We start from the raw sequence: 17,092 nt of genomic DNA on the forward strand, positions 1-17,092 counted from the left end.
GTGAAGCAAAACCAATGATACATTTGTGGTGTAAATGTAGCCTAATTAACATACCTTTGAATTAGTTGTAAAATGTTTGTTTGGTTATTCTGTTTAATGGCTCAGCTGTTTGACCACTCACAGTTTAGTTTTAAAAGTATACATATTCAGTAATACATTGAGTAATCAACTTTCCTCTTGGTTACACAGAAATGGCTTTGTTAGCGAGAACGAATACAGTGCAACTATTTGTTTCCTGGAGACATAAGGGTCCCAATACAGTGATATGTATTGTTGATGTTGAATCTCCATTAGATTCTTGTAAAGATGCAGGAATTTACCAGTTTATGTCCTGAATCCCTATTTACAAAGGTTTCTAAAATCTCTCAAGGTTTACTACTAATGCAGTAATGTCAGTGCTACAGAGATTCTCCAGGGTGTCCCTGTGATCAGAGTTTAAATTCCTATTTTGTGGGCTGAGACAGGCAGTAATTAAGTACTTTGGGAAAAGACTTTTCTACTTTCCCTCCAGTTGCTGTAACAGCTCCATTGCCAAATTTGCCACAAAACCACAGAACAATCTTTTTAAAAACTGGATATTCTAAGAATTCTATTATTTAGATTTCCGTTACAAGATTTCTTTGAAAAATATAACATAAACCATGCTTTCACACATTAAACAATTAAACCTGAGTAGAATAATGCAAATTTTGTCCTCTAAGCAGTTGTTGGTTTGAGGGACTGTTCAAATCAAATTATTTAGATTGCTTGAGGTGATAGCAGGAATTTGCTACTTTTAATGGAAAGAAAGAACTGGCATTATATATACTTTTAAATGTCGCAAAACGCTTTACTGCCAATGAAGTACTTCTGAAATTTAGTCATTCTTGTAATGTAAGGAAACATGGCAGCCAATTTGCATAAAGCAAGGTCCACAAATGGCAATGACCAGATAATCTGTTTTAGTGATGTTGGCTGAGGAATAAATATTGGGCAGGACATTGGGAGAATTCCTCTGCTCTTATTTGAATAGTGCCATGGGATCTTTTATGCCCACCCGAAAGAGCAGCCGAGGCCCTATTTAACATCTTATCTGAAAGATGGCACCTTCAACAGTGCAGCACTCCCTCAGTACTGCACTGGAGTGTTAGCCTAGATTATGTGCTCAAGTCTCTGGAGTAAGGCTTGAACCCACTACCTTCTATCTCATAGGTGAGAGTGCTATCACTGAGTTCAAGGCTGACACTTGGAACTATTCATTTGAATTGCCTCACAGTCCCAAATGTTATAAAGGGCCATGTCTTCACATTTACTGCTTCTATCTTATATGGTTTGGAGGTTACTGATGATCAGACATTTTGTGCAGAATCTTGTGTTGGAATGAGCCACAGATGCCATTATCTCTTGAATAAATTCTACTCTGGAGTTGTGTTGTCACTGGCGTGGTCATTCTTCCTAAAACTCAAGCGGGAATTCGACATAAAATACCCTTTCCAAAGCAACCTCTTCCCAGTTATTTTATATTGTCTTGCACATCGTCTGCAGTATGTTACAAGTCATAGCATAAGGAGGAGTTGAATTGGCATCATAAACTACAGGGATGAAACTTGAATTGTTTATTAATGCCATCTTAGCCCTGAGTCTTGTTATTGCTTTGAAACACACACCAAGGTGCTACTTTGTATATAATGCCCATAGAAATGTAATAATTTCTTAGTTTTCTGTTTCCCTTTGCTGAGTGTATCATGGCAATGGACAACAGGCTTCCATGACCAAATTACATGATACATCAAGCTATCACATCTAATTTCTGAAAATAATGCCTATTCATTCTAGGCCTGATAATACTTATTCCAGCAATTCTGTAAGAGGTAGAGATATGGGCACCCTAAATCTGCAGGTGGCACGTCTCGGCGTAAGGGCCGAGATGTGCCCGCCCCAGACCTCTACTGCTGACTCTGCGGGGTGAAGGACGGGCCATGGAGGCTGTGCAATTTATATGCCATTGGTCTTTAGTGGACTAAGGGCACATCTGCCCTCTTCTGTCTCATCCCTCCGTCCCCAAATGCTGAAGCGGCTAAAAAGTCAGGCCACAGAATCTCAGGCTGGAGGTGCTGGGTCTCCCACCCCACCCCCCTCTCCCTGCCACTCCAAAGAAAGCCAAGGATCTGTTTTAAAATTACAGAAACAAAAATTGGAAACCAATCTTCAGGGGGCCCAGGCCACAACCCCAGCCTAGACTCCCAGGTGTTCCCCATGTCAGCCCCTTGGTTAACTGGTGTGCCTGGTCTCACCAGGCATACCTGAGCCAACTATACCTACACCAACCATGCACTGGGTCCAAATGAAGGCCCGGGTGCTATGACATTTGGGAGCCCTTGCCGTACCCTTACGTCAGTGGCCTTGTAAGGGGAAAGTAGATGCTCAGTCCTCCCAAAGTCATCCCAGAAAGTTCACTGCTAGGTTGGGACCTGGTGTAACTCGGTCCCAGCATTGCTTCCAACTGTGCTGATGTACTCCACCAAAGATATGTTGGGATTTGAGTAAACCAAAACAGCTGCAGATTTTTACAGCCATGATATTTCAGTCACAAAACTTTCTTGACATGGAACCTTTGGAAAAAGACAAAACCATCATGTCTAATTTAACCTGAAAGTGATAGATCTAATAGATAACTATTAACAGAATAAGAGAAAATACTATTAATTTACTTTTTTACTAGTACAAAAATATTAATATCCTATGTGAAATAATAGGATAAATGGTATGGATGTAAATAAAAGAAAACAAACATGCTGAAAATACACAGCATATTTGAAAAGACAAAAGATATAATAACATTTTGGGTGAAGATACTTCATCAGGATAAATTATATATTGCAATTTAATTACTGATAAACTGTATGGTGTTACTTTTTAAATGATCACACCACTATTTAAAAAAAATGCAAGTTACCAAATATTTTCAGAAACTTTGTGAATTTTGGTTTCAGGCTCAAAGCTATGTTTGTAATTCAGGCTCACTTGCATCGAATAGATGCTGCTTCCCCGTGGAAGGAAAAGTTAACAAGACTTGATAAGAGGGAGGATATTTTTGATAATGTGGGATCACCATTAGTTCATGCCTACAAATGAAGTTTGTTAGAAGATAAGAGTGAAAAATTAAATGGAACAGTTTTAACCTGAGTGACTTCAACGATTTAACTTAGTGTCTATTAGCATGCTGAAACAATTTTTCATTTGTGGGGATGTCTCTGTGTGAAAAGGTTAGACAAGTATAATGAGAACCTTAGCAGCAAGTCTGATTTAAAACTTTTTTTTGTGTCAGGCATAATGGTTCATCTTTAGTAGGGTCAGCAAATTGATCTTTGTTCATTTAGCAGCTTAATTTCACAGTTCCAATGAAACTCATTAGTGAACTGTGATGTTTGATTTGCTAGTACAGTATCCTTTTGTTATTGAACAGTTTGCTGCTTGTGACCAAGGAAAAAAGTGGTAACTTTTCATTGAAAAGCTGTCTTCAAAAGACAGTGATGAGTGGAACAGAAATAGCACCCAAAATTCAGAAATTTATGATGTGCAATATAACTGTGGACTTGAAATCACTGGCAATTTATATTCCATGTGCAATGTCCTTTGGAAAAGAAATGATTTAAACCAAAAACATTTCCACTAAACACCAAAAATGTATTATTTGTCAAATTTTTGATGTGCTTTTGCTGCAGTGTTTAAAGGCTGGAAGGAATAACTCGTTTGGTAAATCTTTCTTGTTTGTGAAAGCTGAAAATTAATATCGATAATTTAATTCCACATGATGCAATGATAAATTTTAATGCAATTTATTGTGTGTTTGTGTAATGGTTTTTCCTGACAATGATGCTCCTCTAATCCATTCTGGGAAGTCCTAATGTTGGTCAGGTTTATTAAAACTGATTGCCAACAGCAATGTTGGGTTGAAAATCGAAGATCAGTTGAGTCATTTGCAATCAGGTAGATTTATCAAATGTAAACAAATGTTCAATAATACAATATGTGTTAGAGCATTAGGTATTCTATTTTCTTATGTTCATAATTTTTCACTGTATGCAGGCTTGATGGGAAACTGTGCATTGTACTTAATCAGATCTCATTCCTGCTCTTTTTGACACTACACTTTGTGATTCATGATCGTTTTAAAGGGAGGAGGGAGTGAAAATCTGCTTTATTGACGTTTGCATAAAATAATTTTGTCAAGAAAATACTTTCTTTGGAGTAGACCATGAACAAGACACCTGTTAAGAAAGACTTAAGTTAGAAAGAACAAACACACTTGGATTAATGTGGCACCTTTCATGTTCTCAGGACAAATTACTTTTAAAATGTAATGCAGCCAAGATAGCTTCCAGTTTGTGCACAATAAGGTCTCACAAACAGCAAATGAGGTGAAAGACCAGTCAATCTGATTTTGGTGATAAGGGAGTAATGTTGGCCAGGACAGTGGGGAGACCCTGCTGCTCTTCAAATAGCCCCATGGAGTTTTCTATACCCAACTGAACAGACAAACGGACTTTGTTTAAGAGCACTTCTGAAAATGTAGCTGTCCCTCAGTACTGCATTGAAGTATCAGTCTAGATTACGTGTTCTAATCCCAGAGTGAGACTTAAGCCCATAACCTTCTGACTCAGTGAGAGTCTCACCTCTAAATTCAAACATTTGAAAAGGTCATCAGAAAGAGACGCCAAAATAGGTCATAGACAGCATTTAATTACACATACAGTGGTAAAACAGGTTTTTTCGTCAACATTCTTTTATGACAACTAACCTTCCATTGTCTTGTAAAGTTTTTAATTTCTTGGAAATCTTGTGAAGGCAGCAGCCTCACTGTCATGACGTTGCTCATGGCTAACTTTACTCCCTTTTCTGCAAGGACATGATCTATGGTAATTACCACAATGCACCATGAGCCAGAAATCAATTATATATTTTTAAAAAGCTGGTAAAGTGAACATTTTAAAATATGTTGCTTTGTTAATATGAATTTACCCAGAAATAGGTTATCTCGTCTGTTAAACCTTATTGAGCACTCTTCCCCTCAATCTGCCTGATTTCTTATCTAAGCTATGTTGCAAGAACAAGAAGCATCAATTACAAGGCTGAAATAGAGAAATGCTGACTTTTCTGTGGCCCTTTCGGGAATGAGAGATTGCACCTTTTTACCACGTGGCCTGTCGGAAGGAGAATGAAGCATTACCTTCTCACCAGCCACTGTTAGATGTGATACTGACTCATGGTAGAGTTCCACCATCTCTTCAACCTGGGCTTATTATGGGCAAGATGCTAAATGGCATATTACATCTTTTTTCTTTCTCTGCACTGCTTCATCCAATCCCAGGCATCCTGTTCCCAAGGGTATGGTATCCTGGTGGTTATGGTGCTGGACCAGCAACGCAGAGGTCAGGAGTTCATCTCCTACCATGGCACCTCCAGCTGTGAGGACAAAATCAATTTGCTGGGTTTCAGGGGGCCAATTTATATTGACATGGCTGTGAGGATTATGGAAGTACACAACTTTGTGTATGTGAGGATATGGGTTATATCATTCAGAATGAGTTGTAATTTGGGGAGGATGGAAGAAAGATACGAGAGCACTGGGGAAATCAAACCTCGGGGTGATAAAAGTATGGGTTAATTTCTCTCCGCCCCTACCGCGCACACAGGTAGCAGAAGAATGCTGTAGGAAAATGTAGAATAGAGTAAGAATATATCATAAATTGTACATGTCTGTGGTCATACAGTAAAACTTCACGTACTGTATGAGCCTTGCTCTGTTGCTGCAGGCAGATATATGTGGAGTAGGGTTGCCAACCCTCCCAGATTGGCTGGGAGTCTCCTGGAACTGAAAATTGATCTCTCGGGTACTGCTGCTCGCAGCCCAGGAGAAACGCACTTGGCGGTTTGTGCCTTTGCGCCTGTATAGTCCAGTGCTGTTTTTCCTATTCCCACCATCCTACGTGCTTCCCTGGTGCTTGAGCCTGTCTATCTTTTGTCTCAGCCATTCCAAGCAACTGGGAGCTCAGAACAGACACTGAGGGAGAAAGAATTGTCAGCTGTAACAGTGTAGCAAAGTTCACTTTAAAAAAAATTTAAGGGAGGAAAGATTTTTTTTAAATCACTGAGTGCCAGCAGCTTCTGGACCCCTGACCAGTGAGTAACACACTGCAAGTGGATTGTACATCTTTTTAAAACACTGCATTACTTTAATTACTTGGAGTATTCTGCGTCCTTTATTGAAAAAATGTCTCAGACTTGTGTATTTTAAGACAAAATTTACATTTTAAGAGAATTCTGATTCATTTCCATCAATGTTTAAATGTATTCTTTGAACGATTAACTGATTTATTACCATGAGGTATTAAGTAATTTTATCTCCGTTTGGCTTGCCCGTTTTAGTTTCTCTGGTGAATAGAAGTCTGTCTTGGAATCTACATACAGTCAGTGGGGTGAGCTGGTTTATCTTTTAAGAGCTAGACTGGGTTTTTTAAGTCTCTGAAGACCCATTATGTGAAAATGGTCCAGCTGTTACAGGGTCGCTGAGAGACCCGGCCAGATGCAGCTGCTGGGTTATAAATTTCCAAGACACTTTGGATATTTAAATTCAAATGAATCAATCCAGCTACCTGGACCGCTGCAGACTTTTAATGCTAATATTTCCTACCTTTCTCTGCCTCGTTTCTATGTGAACATTTCACATAATTGGGGAAGCACTTAGGGCTTTGAGTAAATCACTAAAACAAGGATTGTTGAAAATAGACATGTCTCCGGAATATTTTTCATTTTGTTTCCTGCGTACAGTTTATACGTTTATTCAGTATTAGATACTGCGGGATGCTTTGTAAAACTGCATGTGGTCCTTCACTGGGATTGTGCTACTTCTATAAGTGATGGGGAACGGTCAGGTCTGTTACAATACAACTTGCTACATTTTAAATGTTAACATGGCATCTCCACATTGAAATAGAATTTGAGATGAACTCAATTGTTTTCTTACATGAGTCAAAACTTGTGGGGTAATGCAATGTTTAAACAAATTATACAGTCATATTGATTTCCTAATTTAATATTGTGGGTTCTAGCTTCTAAAAAGAAAATAATCTATTTTCAATCATTAATTTATATCCATAGTTCGTACTGGAGTGAAGATTAAATTGATGATTAAAGTTGAATGATGATTCAGTTTTGATATTGTGCAAGCCCTAGATGGAGCATTTGGGTATTGCTCTTCACTCTGATGATGATTGGGTGGGGATGCAGCAGAGCGAGAGAGATAATAGAAGAAAGAAAGAGAGAAGTAATGTTACACCTACCAACAGTTAATCAAATGTTGTTACAAACTTGTGACAAGCATAGCAGCTTATCTTAAGCCTCAATTTTTAAGGACATAGCTAGCAATCAGGAGTGGGAACTCTGGCTGACATTTTTTCCCTCCCTAACTGGGACCTGTGGCTAATTGTAGCGCTCCTACCACTGCTGAGATGAGTAACTCAAGACAAAACTTATGGCCTTTCTGGTCTGTCTGGCTCAGTTTGTTTGCATATTTACACTGATCGCCTCTGCTTTGAGTTCACAGGAATTTAATGAAACTTTCACCTGCAACGGGGTGGTCCTGGAGGTGGTCGCGTGATCCCTTGTCATGTGACCAAATCTCCAGGAATAAGTCCAACCAGAGTTGCAAATCCTAATGTGGACTTTTGTTGCCTGCTGTAAAATCTTTCTCTTTTTTTAAGAAAAACAGTTTGGCTCATGTTAAACTGATCATGCTGGTACATGTAAGCACCATTTGTGCAACAATGTGAGTGAGGAACATTCAGTTATACTGAATCAAAAGCAAATACTGCAGATGCTGGAAATCTGAAATAAAAACTGAAAATGCTGGAAATACACAGCAAGTCAGGCAGCATCAAAGAAACTCTGTTTCTTTCTCCACAGATGCTGCCTGATCTGAGTATTTCCAGTATTTTCTGTTTTCAATCCAGTTGTACTGCTTGATTACACTGTTATTTGCAGGGGTGGGTTGGGGGAGGTGACTGAGCTCCATATAATGTATATTTAAATTCAGTTTTTGTGTCAGTTTGAAGAAGAACAGAAAATAGTTCAGCACCAGCATTAACATACACTTTTGAGCTGGCATGAGGGAAATTACTGTATAGTACTAGCAATATATCACCAATGTGCAGTATAACAACAGCATAATTCATTCTTTGGATCTGAGAGACAGCTGCCAGCAAGATGTGAGAAAATGTAAGTGGGGAGATGGACAGATTTGTTATCCAATGAAATGACCATTGTTTTCTCATTTGTGACATTATTCTGTATTTTTGATTTTTTAATTACGTGTCGATGTTAATCCCCTTAACAACTGAGCTATGTGATTAGACTGGTATTCTGAATTGCTAATTACAGCCTTAAGTATCTTAATCAGTGATAGTGTTCGGGTGTTTGATGTTGAGATTGACCATTGAGATACTGCAGTATTTTAGAACCATTATCAGTTGATACTGTTCGTTTGCTTATTTTGGAATTGTTAGATGTCAATGAAACTCTTTTCAGTTACTTTTTTTATTACCATCTTATAGGTTAGTGACATTGGAAAACAGCCCATCAACCACTCCAGAGCTTCTTGGAGTCTTTCAGAATATGTCTGCTTTACTTGGTAAGTATGTGTAGTGTTACGGCTTGGTAGGCTTAGATGAAGTAAACAAAGAGAAACTGTTGCCATTGACGGAAGGGTTGAGAACCAGAGGACAGATTTAAGGTGATTGGCAAAAGAACCAAAGGCGACATGAGGAAAAGCTTTTTTACGCTGTGAGTAGTTATGATCTGGAATGTGCTGCCTGAAAGGATGGTGGAAGTAGGTTCAACTGTGGCTTTCAAAAAGGAATTGAATAAATACTTGAGAGGAAAAAATCTGCAGGGCTACAGGGAAAGAGCGGGGAAATGGGACTAACTGGATTGCTGTTACAAAGAGCCGGCATGGGCTCGATGGGCCGAATGGCGGCTCCTGTGCTGTAACCATTCTATGATTCTATTTTAATAGTCACACATTTATACAGAAATGTTTTTGAACAGTTGCTTTCTGTATAATTTTATGTACCACAGTTGTAAATATAAATGATTCTCCTGTCTTTGCTTTATCAAAAGTTTGATGTAAGCTGCAGCTACATAGAATAGAGCTTTGTCACTGTTGGTTTTGGAGGGGGGAGTGTTTAAGGTTAAAATGCTTATTTTTTAAAAAATGATTTGTAAGTAGACCTTTGTGGGAAAGTTAAGCTGATTTCTATTGCTCCATCTCTTTTTTAAAAAATCCATCCAGCACTGATTGGCTGTGACTTACAATCCTGTACATTGGCTTGATGTATTATTAAAAATGCACCTTCTATATATTTTATTTAAAAAACCTTTATTAAATAAATGATAAGCTGGCAGTACATCCAAATCTTTATTGATGCAATCATTGTAGAGAAGCACCTTTTCTTAATAATGATCCCCATTTATTATTCTACTGGTCTCCTTTGAGCAATAGTGTTGTGGAATTGCTGACATTATTAGCAATAGAATGTCACTCCATGCCACAACTTGGCATTTTGTCTTAATACGGTGAAATCCTGATAAGATCTCACTTTTCAGATGAGGTAAAATTTGAATTCAAAGTAATGTGCAGTCTTGTTATTTTTTTTCCCAATGCAGCAGACAGATTGGAGATAAAATGGGACTGATAATAAAGCACTAACCGATGGTCTGATCAGTTTTTCATATTTGGCGCATTGATTTGTTCAGTTAGTACTTCACTCTGGTTGGTAATGTACTGTCTTATTCACAACAGGGAAAGATGGGATGGCCCATTAATTGTCTGTGTTAACGTGATTGTGTTCCCACAGCTCAACAATAACCTTATTTTAGGACATAATTTCTGGGGAAACTAAGTCACCTAGGGAGAAACTAGTCTGGGTTGGTAAGCTTGAGTTTGGAAATGAATACTGGTACAAAGGAAAGGATTGAATCCAGCATTAGTAATTGGTCAGTGGAGTTTTCTATTATAGCCTACAAATTCAAGAAGGAATGAGATGATAACTAATTTAATCCTTTATGATTACAATATTACTCTTCTGTATGAGCGAACTTTGTTGCTCTTTGGCCAGTGGATGGCATTTCTGTGCGTTCACTTCCCCTCTACATATACATTCCCTGGTATTGGCCTGTACACCTATATATGGGCAGGATTCATGTTTGGGCCTGAAGTCTCCACACTAAGTTGCTGGTTTATAAATAGAGTCTTCACACAGGGTGATTAACATGTGAAATGGTTTTCTGAGTAAGATAATGGAAGTAAAAACCTTGGAATCACTCAAGAAACAGTCAGAGTGACGGGGAGGCTAGCTTTCTCTGGATACTTGAGGTGAGGTGGACAAATCAACCTACCTTGTGCATCTTTTGACCATGCTATCTTTGGGTGAAGGAGCAGGAATGAAAGCATTGCTTTTCCATCGAAGGATGCTAGGCTCAATTACTAGTTGAACAAGCTTGATGGGCCAAATGGCCTTTTCTCATTCTTAGCTTTGCCTTGTGCTGTTATGTTCTATTTCCCTGCTCGGAAAGAGGAAAATTAATGGGTTATTCACCAGAGGGGGATGACTGTGCTACACTTGCTTCCCGCCTGATAGGCATGAGAATGGTGCACAGTTACCCACTTATCAATGTTCCCTTCTTTCCTCCCAAGAAAGTGTCTGGCTTTTTTTTCTTCCCTGGACATATTGAAATAGGACCTCTGCAGGGAGTTAATGTGTTGAACCTCAGATATTAGACCTTTTTAAATGGAATCATTATTGTATTTTCAGTAGGTTCAGATGTACTGCATTAGACGGACATTGGCTACCCTTCCACCCAATCTGGGTTTGTTCTTGTCATTAGTATCTTAGAATTTCATGTTATCATTTATGTGTTTCTCTTAAAAGAACTTGATTATTCATCAATTCCCTACTAACTTGGGTATCTATTTCGATGCCTTTTAGTTCCAAACAATAATATTCACCTGTGGCTGTCTTATAGTAACTATAATATATTTGATAGTTTTCTTCATTTTTAATGAGGTTGTGTACCTGTACTTGTAATGAATAACATTTTCGAGTCTCACTGAGCCACGTACTAACTGCAACCAAGAGAGAGGGTGAGTAAACTGCGACTAAGCCTCTGTCAATGTTGATATTAATTTGCTGCCACAGTCCCCCTTACATTTCTAATCTAAACCAGTTTTTTTTTCTTGTGGGGATGAACCTGACCTCTGGCACTTCCACCCAGCAAAATCAAGAGCTCCATTTTGAAATCATGGGAGCAAGCCTTTGCCTTATCTCACTCCATGCTGCTGTGTATTGGTGCTGCACTACCCTTGTTTGCTAATATTGAACAATAATTTCTCTCCAGAGATATAAACATTGTTTTAAACCTGATCACTTTTATAACCAGTTGAATTGAAGAAAGAGATGTACTTTACATAAATCATTGAGAAAACTAAATAATGGTTAGATGGGAATTACAAGGCAGTAACATAAATAATTTTTAAAAAAGTTTGAGGAAAATTTGAACCATTTATAAATGTCACCTGAACCTGAAGATTATATTACTGCCTTAAGCTCCCTTCTACCTATTTTAAATGTCTACATATTTTATAGAGTCATAGAGATATACAGCACGGATAGAGGCCCTTCGGCCCATCGTGTCCGCGCCGGCCATCAGCCCTGTCTACTCTAATCCCATATTCCAGCATTTGGTCCGTAGCCTTGTATGCTATGGCATTTCAAGTGCTCATCCAAATGCTTCTTGAATGTTGTGAGGGTTCCTGCCTCCACAACCCTTTCAGGCAGTGAGTTCCAGACTCCAACCACCCTCTGGGTGAAAAAGTTCTTTCTCAAATCCCCTCTAAACCTCCCACCTTTTACCTTGAATCTATGTCCCCTTGTTATAGAACCCTCAACGAAGGGAAAAAGCTCCTTAGTATCCATCCTATCTGTGCCCCTCATAATTTTGTACACCTCAATCATGTCCCCCCTCAGCCTCCTCTGCTCCAAGGAAAACAAACCCAATCTTCCCAGTCTCTCTTCATAGCTGAAGCGCTCCAGCCCTGGTAACATCCTGGTGAATCTCCTCTGCACCCTCTCCAAAGCGATCACATCCTTCCTGTAGTGTGGCGACCAGAACTGCACACAGTACTCCAGCTGTGGCCTAACCAGTGTTTTATACAGCTCCATCATAACCTCCTTGCTCTTGTATTCTATGCCTCGGCTAATAAAGGCAAGTATCCCATATGCCTTCTTTACCACCTTATCGACCTGTTCCGCCGCCTTCAGGGATCTGTGAACTTGCACACCAAGATCCCTCTGACCCTCTGTCTTGCCTAGGGTCCTCCCATTCATTTTGTATTCCCTTGCCTTGTTAGTCCCTCCAAAGTGCATCACCTCGCACTTTTCCGGGTTAAATTCCATTTGCCACTGTTCCGCCCATCTGACCAACCCATCTATATCGTCCTGCAGACTGAGGCTATCCTCCTCGCTATTTACCACCCTACCAATTTTTGTATCATCAGCGAACTTACTGATCATACCTTTTACATTCATATCCAAGTCATTAATGTAGACCACAAACAGCAAGGGACCCAGCACCGATCCCTGTGGTACCCCACTGGCCACAGGCTTCCAGTCACAAAAACAACCTTCGACCATCACCCTCTGCCTTCTGCCACTAAGCCAGTTTTGTATCCAAAGTGCCAAGGCACCCTGGATTCCATGGGCTCGTACCTTCTTGACCAGTCTCCTGTGGGGGACTTTATCGAAGGCCTTACTGAAATCCATGTATACCACATCCACTGCGTTACCCTCATCCACACGCCTAGTCACCCCCTCAAAAAATTCAATCAAATTAGTCAGACATGATCTTCCCTTGACAAAGCCATGTTGACTATCCCTGATTAATCCTTGCTTCTCCAAGTGGAGACTAATTTTGTCCTTCAGAATTTTTTCCAATAATTTTCCTACCACTGATGTTAGGCTCACTGGCCTGTAGTTCCCCGGTTTTTCCCTACTCCCCTTCTTGAATAATGGTATTACATTAGCGGTTCTCCAGTCCTCTGGCACATCCCCTGTGGCCAGAGAGGTTCTGAATATATGTGTCAGAGCCCCCGCAATCTCCTCCTTTGCCTCACACAGTAGCCTGGGATACATTTTGTCCGGGCCTGGGGATTTATCCATTTTTAGGCCTGCTAAAACCGCCAATACCTCCTCCCGCTCGATGTTAATATGTTCGAGTATATCACAGTCCCCCTGCCGTATTTCTATGTCTACATCGTCCTTCTCCATAGTGAAAACAGATGCAAAAAATTCATTTAGAACCCCTCCTACATCTGCCGGCTCCACACACACATTGCCATTTTTGTCCCTAATGGGCCCTATTTTTTCCCTAGTCATCCTCTTACCCTTAATATACTTATAAAACATCTTAGGATTTTCCTTTATTTTGCTCGCCAGTGTTATTTCATGGCCCCTCCTTGATCTCCTAATTTCTTTTTTAAGTATCCCCCTGCACTTTTTGTACTCCTCTCGGGCTTCCTCCGTCTTTAGCCTTTTGTATCTGCCAAAAGCCCTCCTTTTTTTCCTAATCCATTCTCGTATATCCCCTGACATCCAAGGTTCCCTGGAGTTCTTGGAACCACCCTTGACCTTTACGGGAACATGTTGCCATTGTATGGTCTCAATCTCCCTTCTGAAAGACTCCCATTTCTCCGATGCGGATTTTCCTACAAGCAGCTGATCCCAGTCCATTTTGGCCAGATCCTGCCTTATCCTATTAAAATCGGCCTTCCCCCAATTTAGAACCTTTATTTCCGGCCCCTCCCTGTCCTTTTCCATGACCACCTTAAATCTCACCGAATTATGGTCACTGTCACCAAAGTGCTCACCTACTAGCACTTCTTCCACTTGGCCGGCCACATTCCCGAGAATTAGGTCCAGTACCGCCCCCTCTCTTGTAGGACTTTCTACATGCTGGCTCAAAAAGCTCTCCTGGATGCACATTAAGAATTTTGTACCCTCTAAGCCTTTTACACATAGAGCTGCATAATGTGTTGTGTAAATCTTCAAAATTGAAGTTACTTAGTCACTTGAAGCTTCTTGATTCTATTAAATGTGCTGTGCTTAATACCCCAGAGCCAAGTGATTTTGGAACAGTATTGCAAGTGATGATGTATTCAGGGCCTTAAAGTTTTGTTTGTTTGTTTTGTTTGAGTTGAAAGCCTAACATTCAACTTTGAATCTTCTGTTCTCTTTTCAGTTCTTTTTCACCAATATAGATTTCACCTGGTGTTGACTGCTACCTTAATCACATTGTTGGTCGCATTGTCAGTTAAAGCTTCTTTATACTGCGCATAAAATTTTCAAGTAAAAAAATAGTTATGTTACAGCTCAGTTACAAGCATGCATGATGCATACAAATTCATCATAGAGCATTGTGTGATTAGTGAAAGGCATTCCATGCTTATTGCAGTATCACAGTGGGTTATTATTGTACATAGATGTTCTAAATCTGTATCTAGTTGGGCAATGGATTCACATTTTAAACTTAATACGAAATACCAGAAATTTTATGTAATGTTCATTTTAATTTTGCAGACAGTTTCATCTTTCCATTGCTTAACAAAGGGGGATTCAAGTCTGGGTCAGCAAAGGACAGTAGGAAGGCAGAAGAATAGTATAGGGATTGTTTGGGGGGGTGGGGGGGCAAAGTACCCGAGAGGGGAGAAGTGAAAGGTGGCATGATTAGGTGATAGGCAGGGGAGAAGAGAAGAAAGAAAAGAGAGAAATAATGAGCCTGCACTCTCAGAAGGAGGGAGGGAACAGTACTAGCTTAACTAAGTTGGAGGTGGTGGTGTTTCTATGCAGCAGGCACATGGGAACAACACCACCTGCACGTTCCCCTCCAAGTCACACACCATCCCGACTTGGAAATATATCACCGTTCCTTCATCATCAAAATCCTGGAACTCCCTTGCTAACAGCACTGTGGGAGAACCTTCACCACATGGACTGCAGCGGTTCAAGAAGGCAGCTCACCACCACCTTCTCGAGGGCAATTAGGGATGGGCAATAAATGCTGGCCTTGCCAGCGACGCCCACATCCCATGAACGAATAAAAAAAAAGTGCCAAGTTGAATTAACAAAGGAGGGCGAAAGGCACCAATATGAACTGGGAGTGTTGGAGACAAGAGTGTCTCAATGAAAGGGTGATGAAGATTGGATGGGTGCAGTCTCTTGTGAACTAGTCTGGAGCGGGTAGAGGAGTGCCTCTGTGACCTGGGTTGGATGTGGGAGAGTGACTGTTGAGGTAACATTTGGGTAAATGATGGCCTGGTTGGTCTCTTGAAAATTCAAATGTTGCTTTTTTGCTCCTTTTTAAAATTAAAAATCTATCTTGTGAAGTATGAAGATGCTTAAAGTTAACCAGAATGCCTAATTCTTAAGTCAATGGGAATCAGGGGAAAACTCTCCAATGGCTGGGGTCATACCCAGTATAAAGGAAAATGGTACTGGTTGTTGGAGGTGAATCACCTCAGCCCCAGGACATTGCTGCAGGAGTTCCTCAGGACAATGTCCTAGGCCCAACCATCTTCAGCTGCTTCATCAATTACCTTCCCTCCATCATAAGGTCAGAAATGAGGATGTTCGCTGATGATTGCACAGTGTTCAGTTCCATTCGCAACCCCTCAGCTAATGAAGAAGTCAATGCCCGCGTGCAGCAAGACCTGGACAACATCCAGGCTTGGGCTGATAAGTGGCAAGCAATATTCGTGCCAGACAAATGCCAGGCAATGACCATCTCCAACAAGAGAGAATCTAACCACCTCCCCTTGACATTCAACAGCATCACCATCGCCGAATCCCCCACCATCAACAGCCTGGGGGGATCACCATTGACCAGAAACTTAACTGGACCAGCCACATAAATACCGTGGCTACAAGAGCAGATCAGAGGCTGGGTATTCTGCAGCAAATGACTAACCTCCTGACTCCCCAAAGCCTTTCCACCATCTACAAGGCACAAGTCAGGAGTGTGATGGAATACTCTCCACTTGCCTGGATGAGTGCAGCTCCAACAACACTCAAGAAGCTCGACACCATCCAGGACAAAGCAGCCCGCTTGATTGGCACCCCATCCACCACCTTAAACATTCACTCTCTCCACCACCGGCGCACAGTGGCTGCAGTGTGTACCATCTACAAGATGCACTGCAGCAATTCGCCGAGGCTTCTTCGACAGCACCTCCCAAACCCGCGACCTCTACCACCTGGAAGGACAAGGACAGCAGGCGCATGGGAACAACACCAACCTGCACGTTCTCTTCCAAGTCACACACCATCCCGACTTGGAAATATATTGCCATTCCTTCATCTTCACTGAGTCAAAATCCTGGAACTCCCTACCAAACAGCACTGTGGGAGAACCTTCACCACACAGACTGCAGCGGTTCAAGAAGGTGGCTCACCGCCACCTTCTCAAGGGCAATTAGGGATGGGCAATAAATGCTGGCTTTGCCAGCAACACCCACATCCCATGAATGAAAAAAAAATGACACTACTGACAGTCGTGGGATACCTGAAGACTGCATAGGCACCGGTTATCAGTTACTTGGAAGGATCAATAGCATTTCATGTATGTTTAAATCCAACACTCCCACGGGTGGTTATTAATGGCAACAAACAAACAAACAAACTAAGGCAGGCCTTGTTGGATATATACAGAGATGCTACTGTTTAAGAAAAATAATGCTGGTGAAAGATTTCTGAAAAGTGAAAAAAATTCTTCGAATGGCAACTAACGATTGGAGGAACTGTTTACTACAGATTTACAGTAAAAGTCAATTTGCCAATCCCTTAATACATAACACTGACTGGCACAGAGAAAATGTCCTTTAACCTGCAGGCACTTTAGATGTCTGCATCTGTGACATTATGGTACAACAACATGTTAAAACTGTTATCCTAAGTCAATATTTTCAGTTAAAACCTGTTTATTTCAATGTCTAAATTGATTTTCA

General features: G+C 40.6%; 1 protein-coding gene across 1 annotated transcript in view; it reads left to right on the forward strand.

Annotated features, from left to right (window-relative positions):
• Positions 1-17,092, forward strand: part of ipo11 (importin 11) — a 711,960-nt gene that overhangs the window by 341,470 nt on the left and 353,398 nt on the right. Inside the window, exon 22 of the mRNA XM_067986592.1 lies at positions 8,592-8,668. Coding sequence (XP_067842693.1) covers positions 8,592-8,668 — 77 coding nt within the window. The remainder of the gene's footprint in view (positions 1-8,591; positions 8,669-17,092) is intronic.

This window comes from Heptranchias perlo, chromosome 1 (genome assembly GCF_035084215.1).
Source record: "Heptranchias perlo isolate sHepPer1 chromosome 1, sHepPer1.hap1, whole genome shotgun sequence".
NCBI classification, from domain to species: Eukaryota; Metazoa; Chordata; class Chondrichthyes; order Hexanchiformes; family Hexanchidae; genus Heptranchias; species Heptranchias perlo.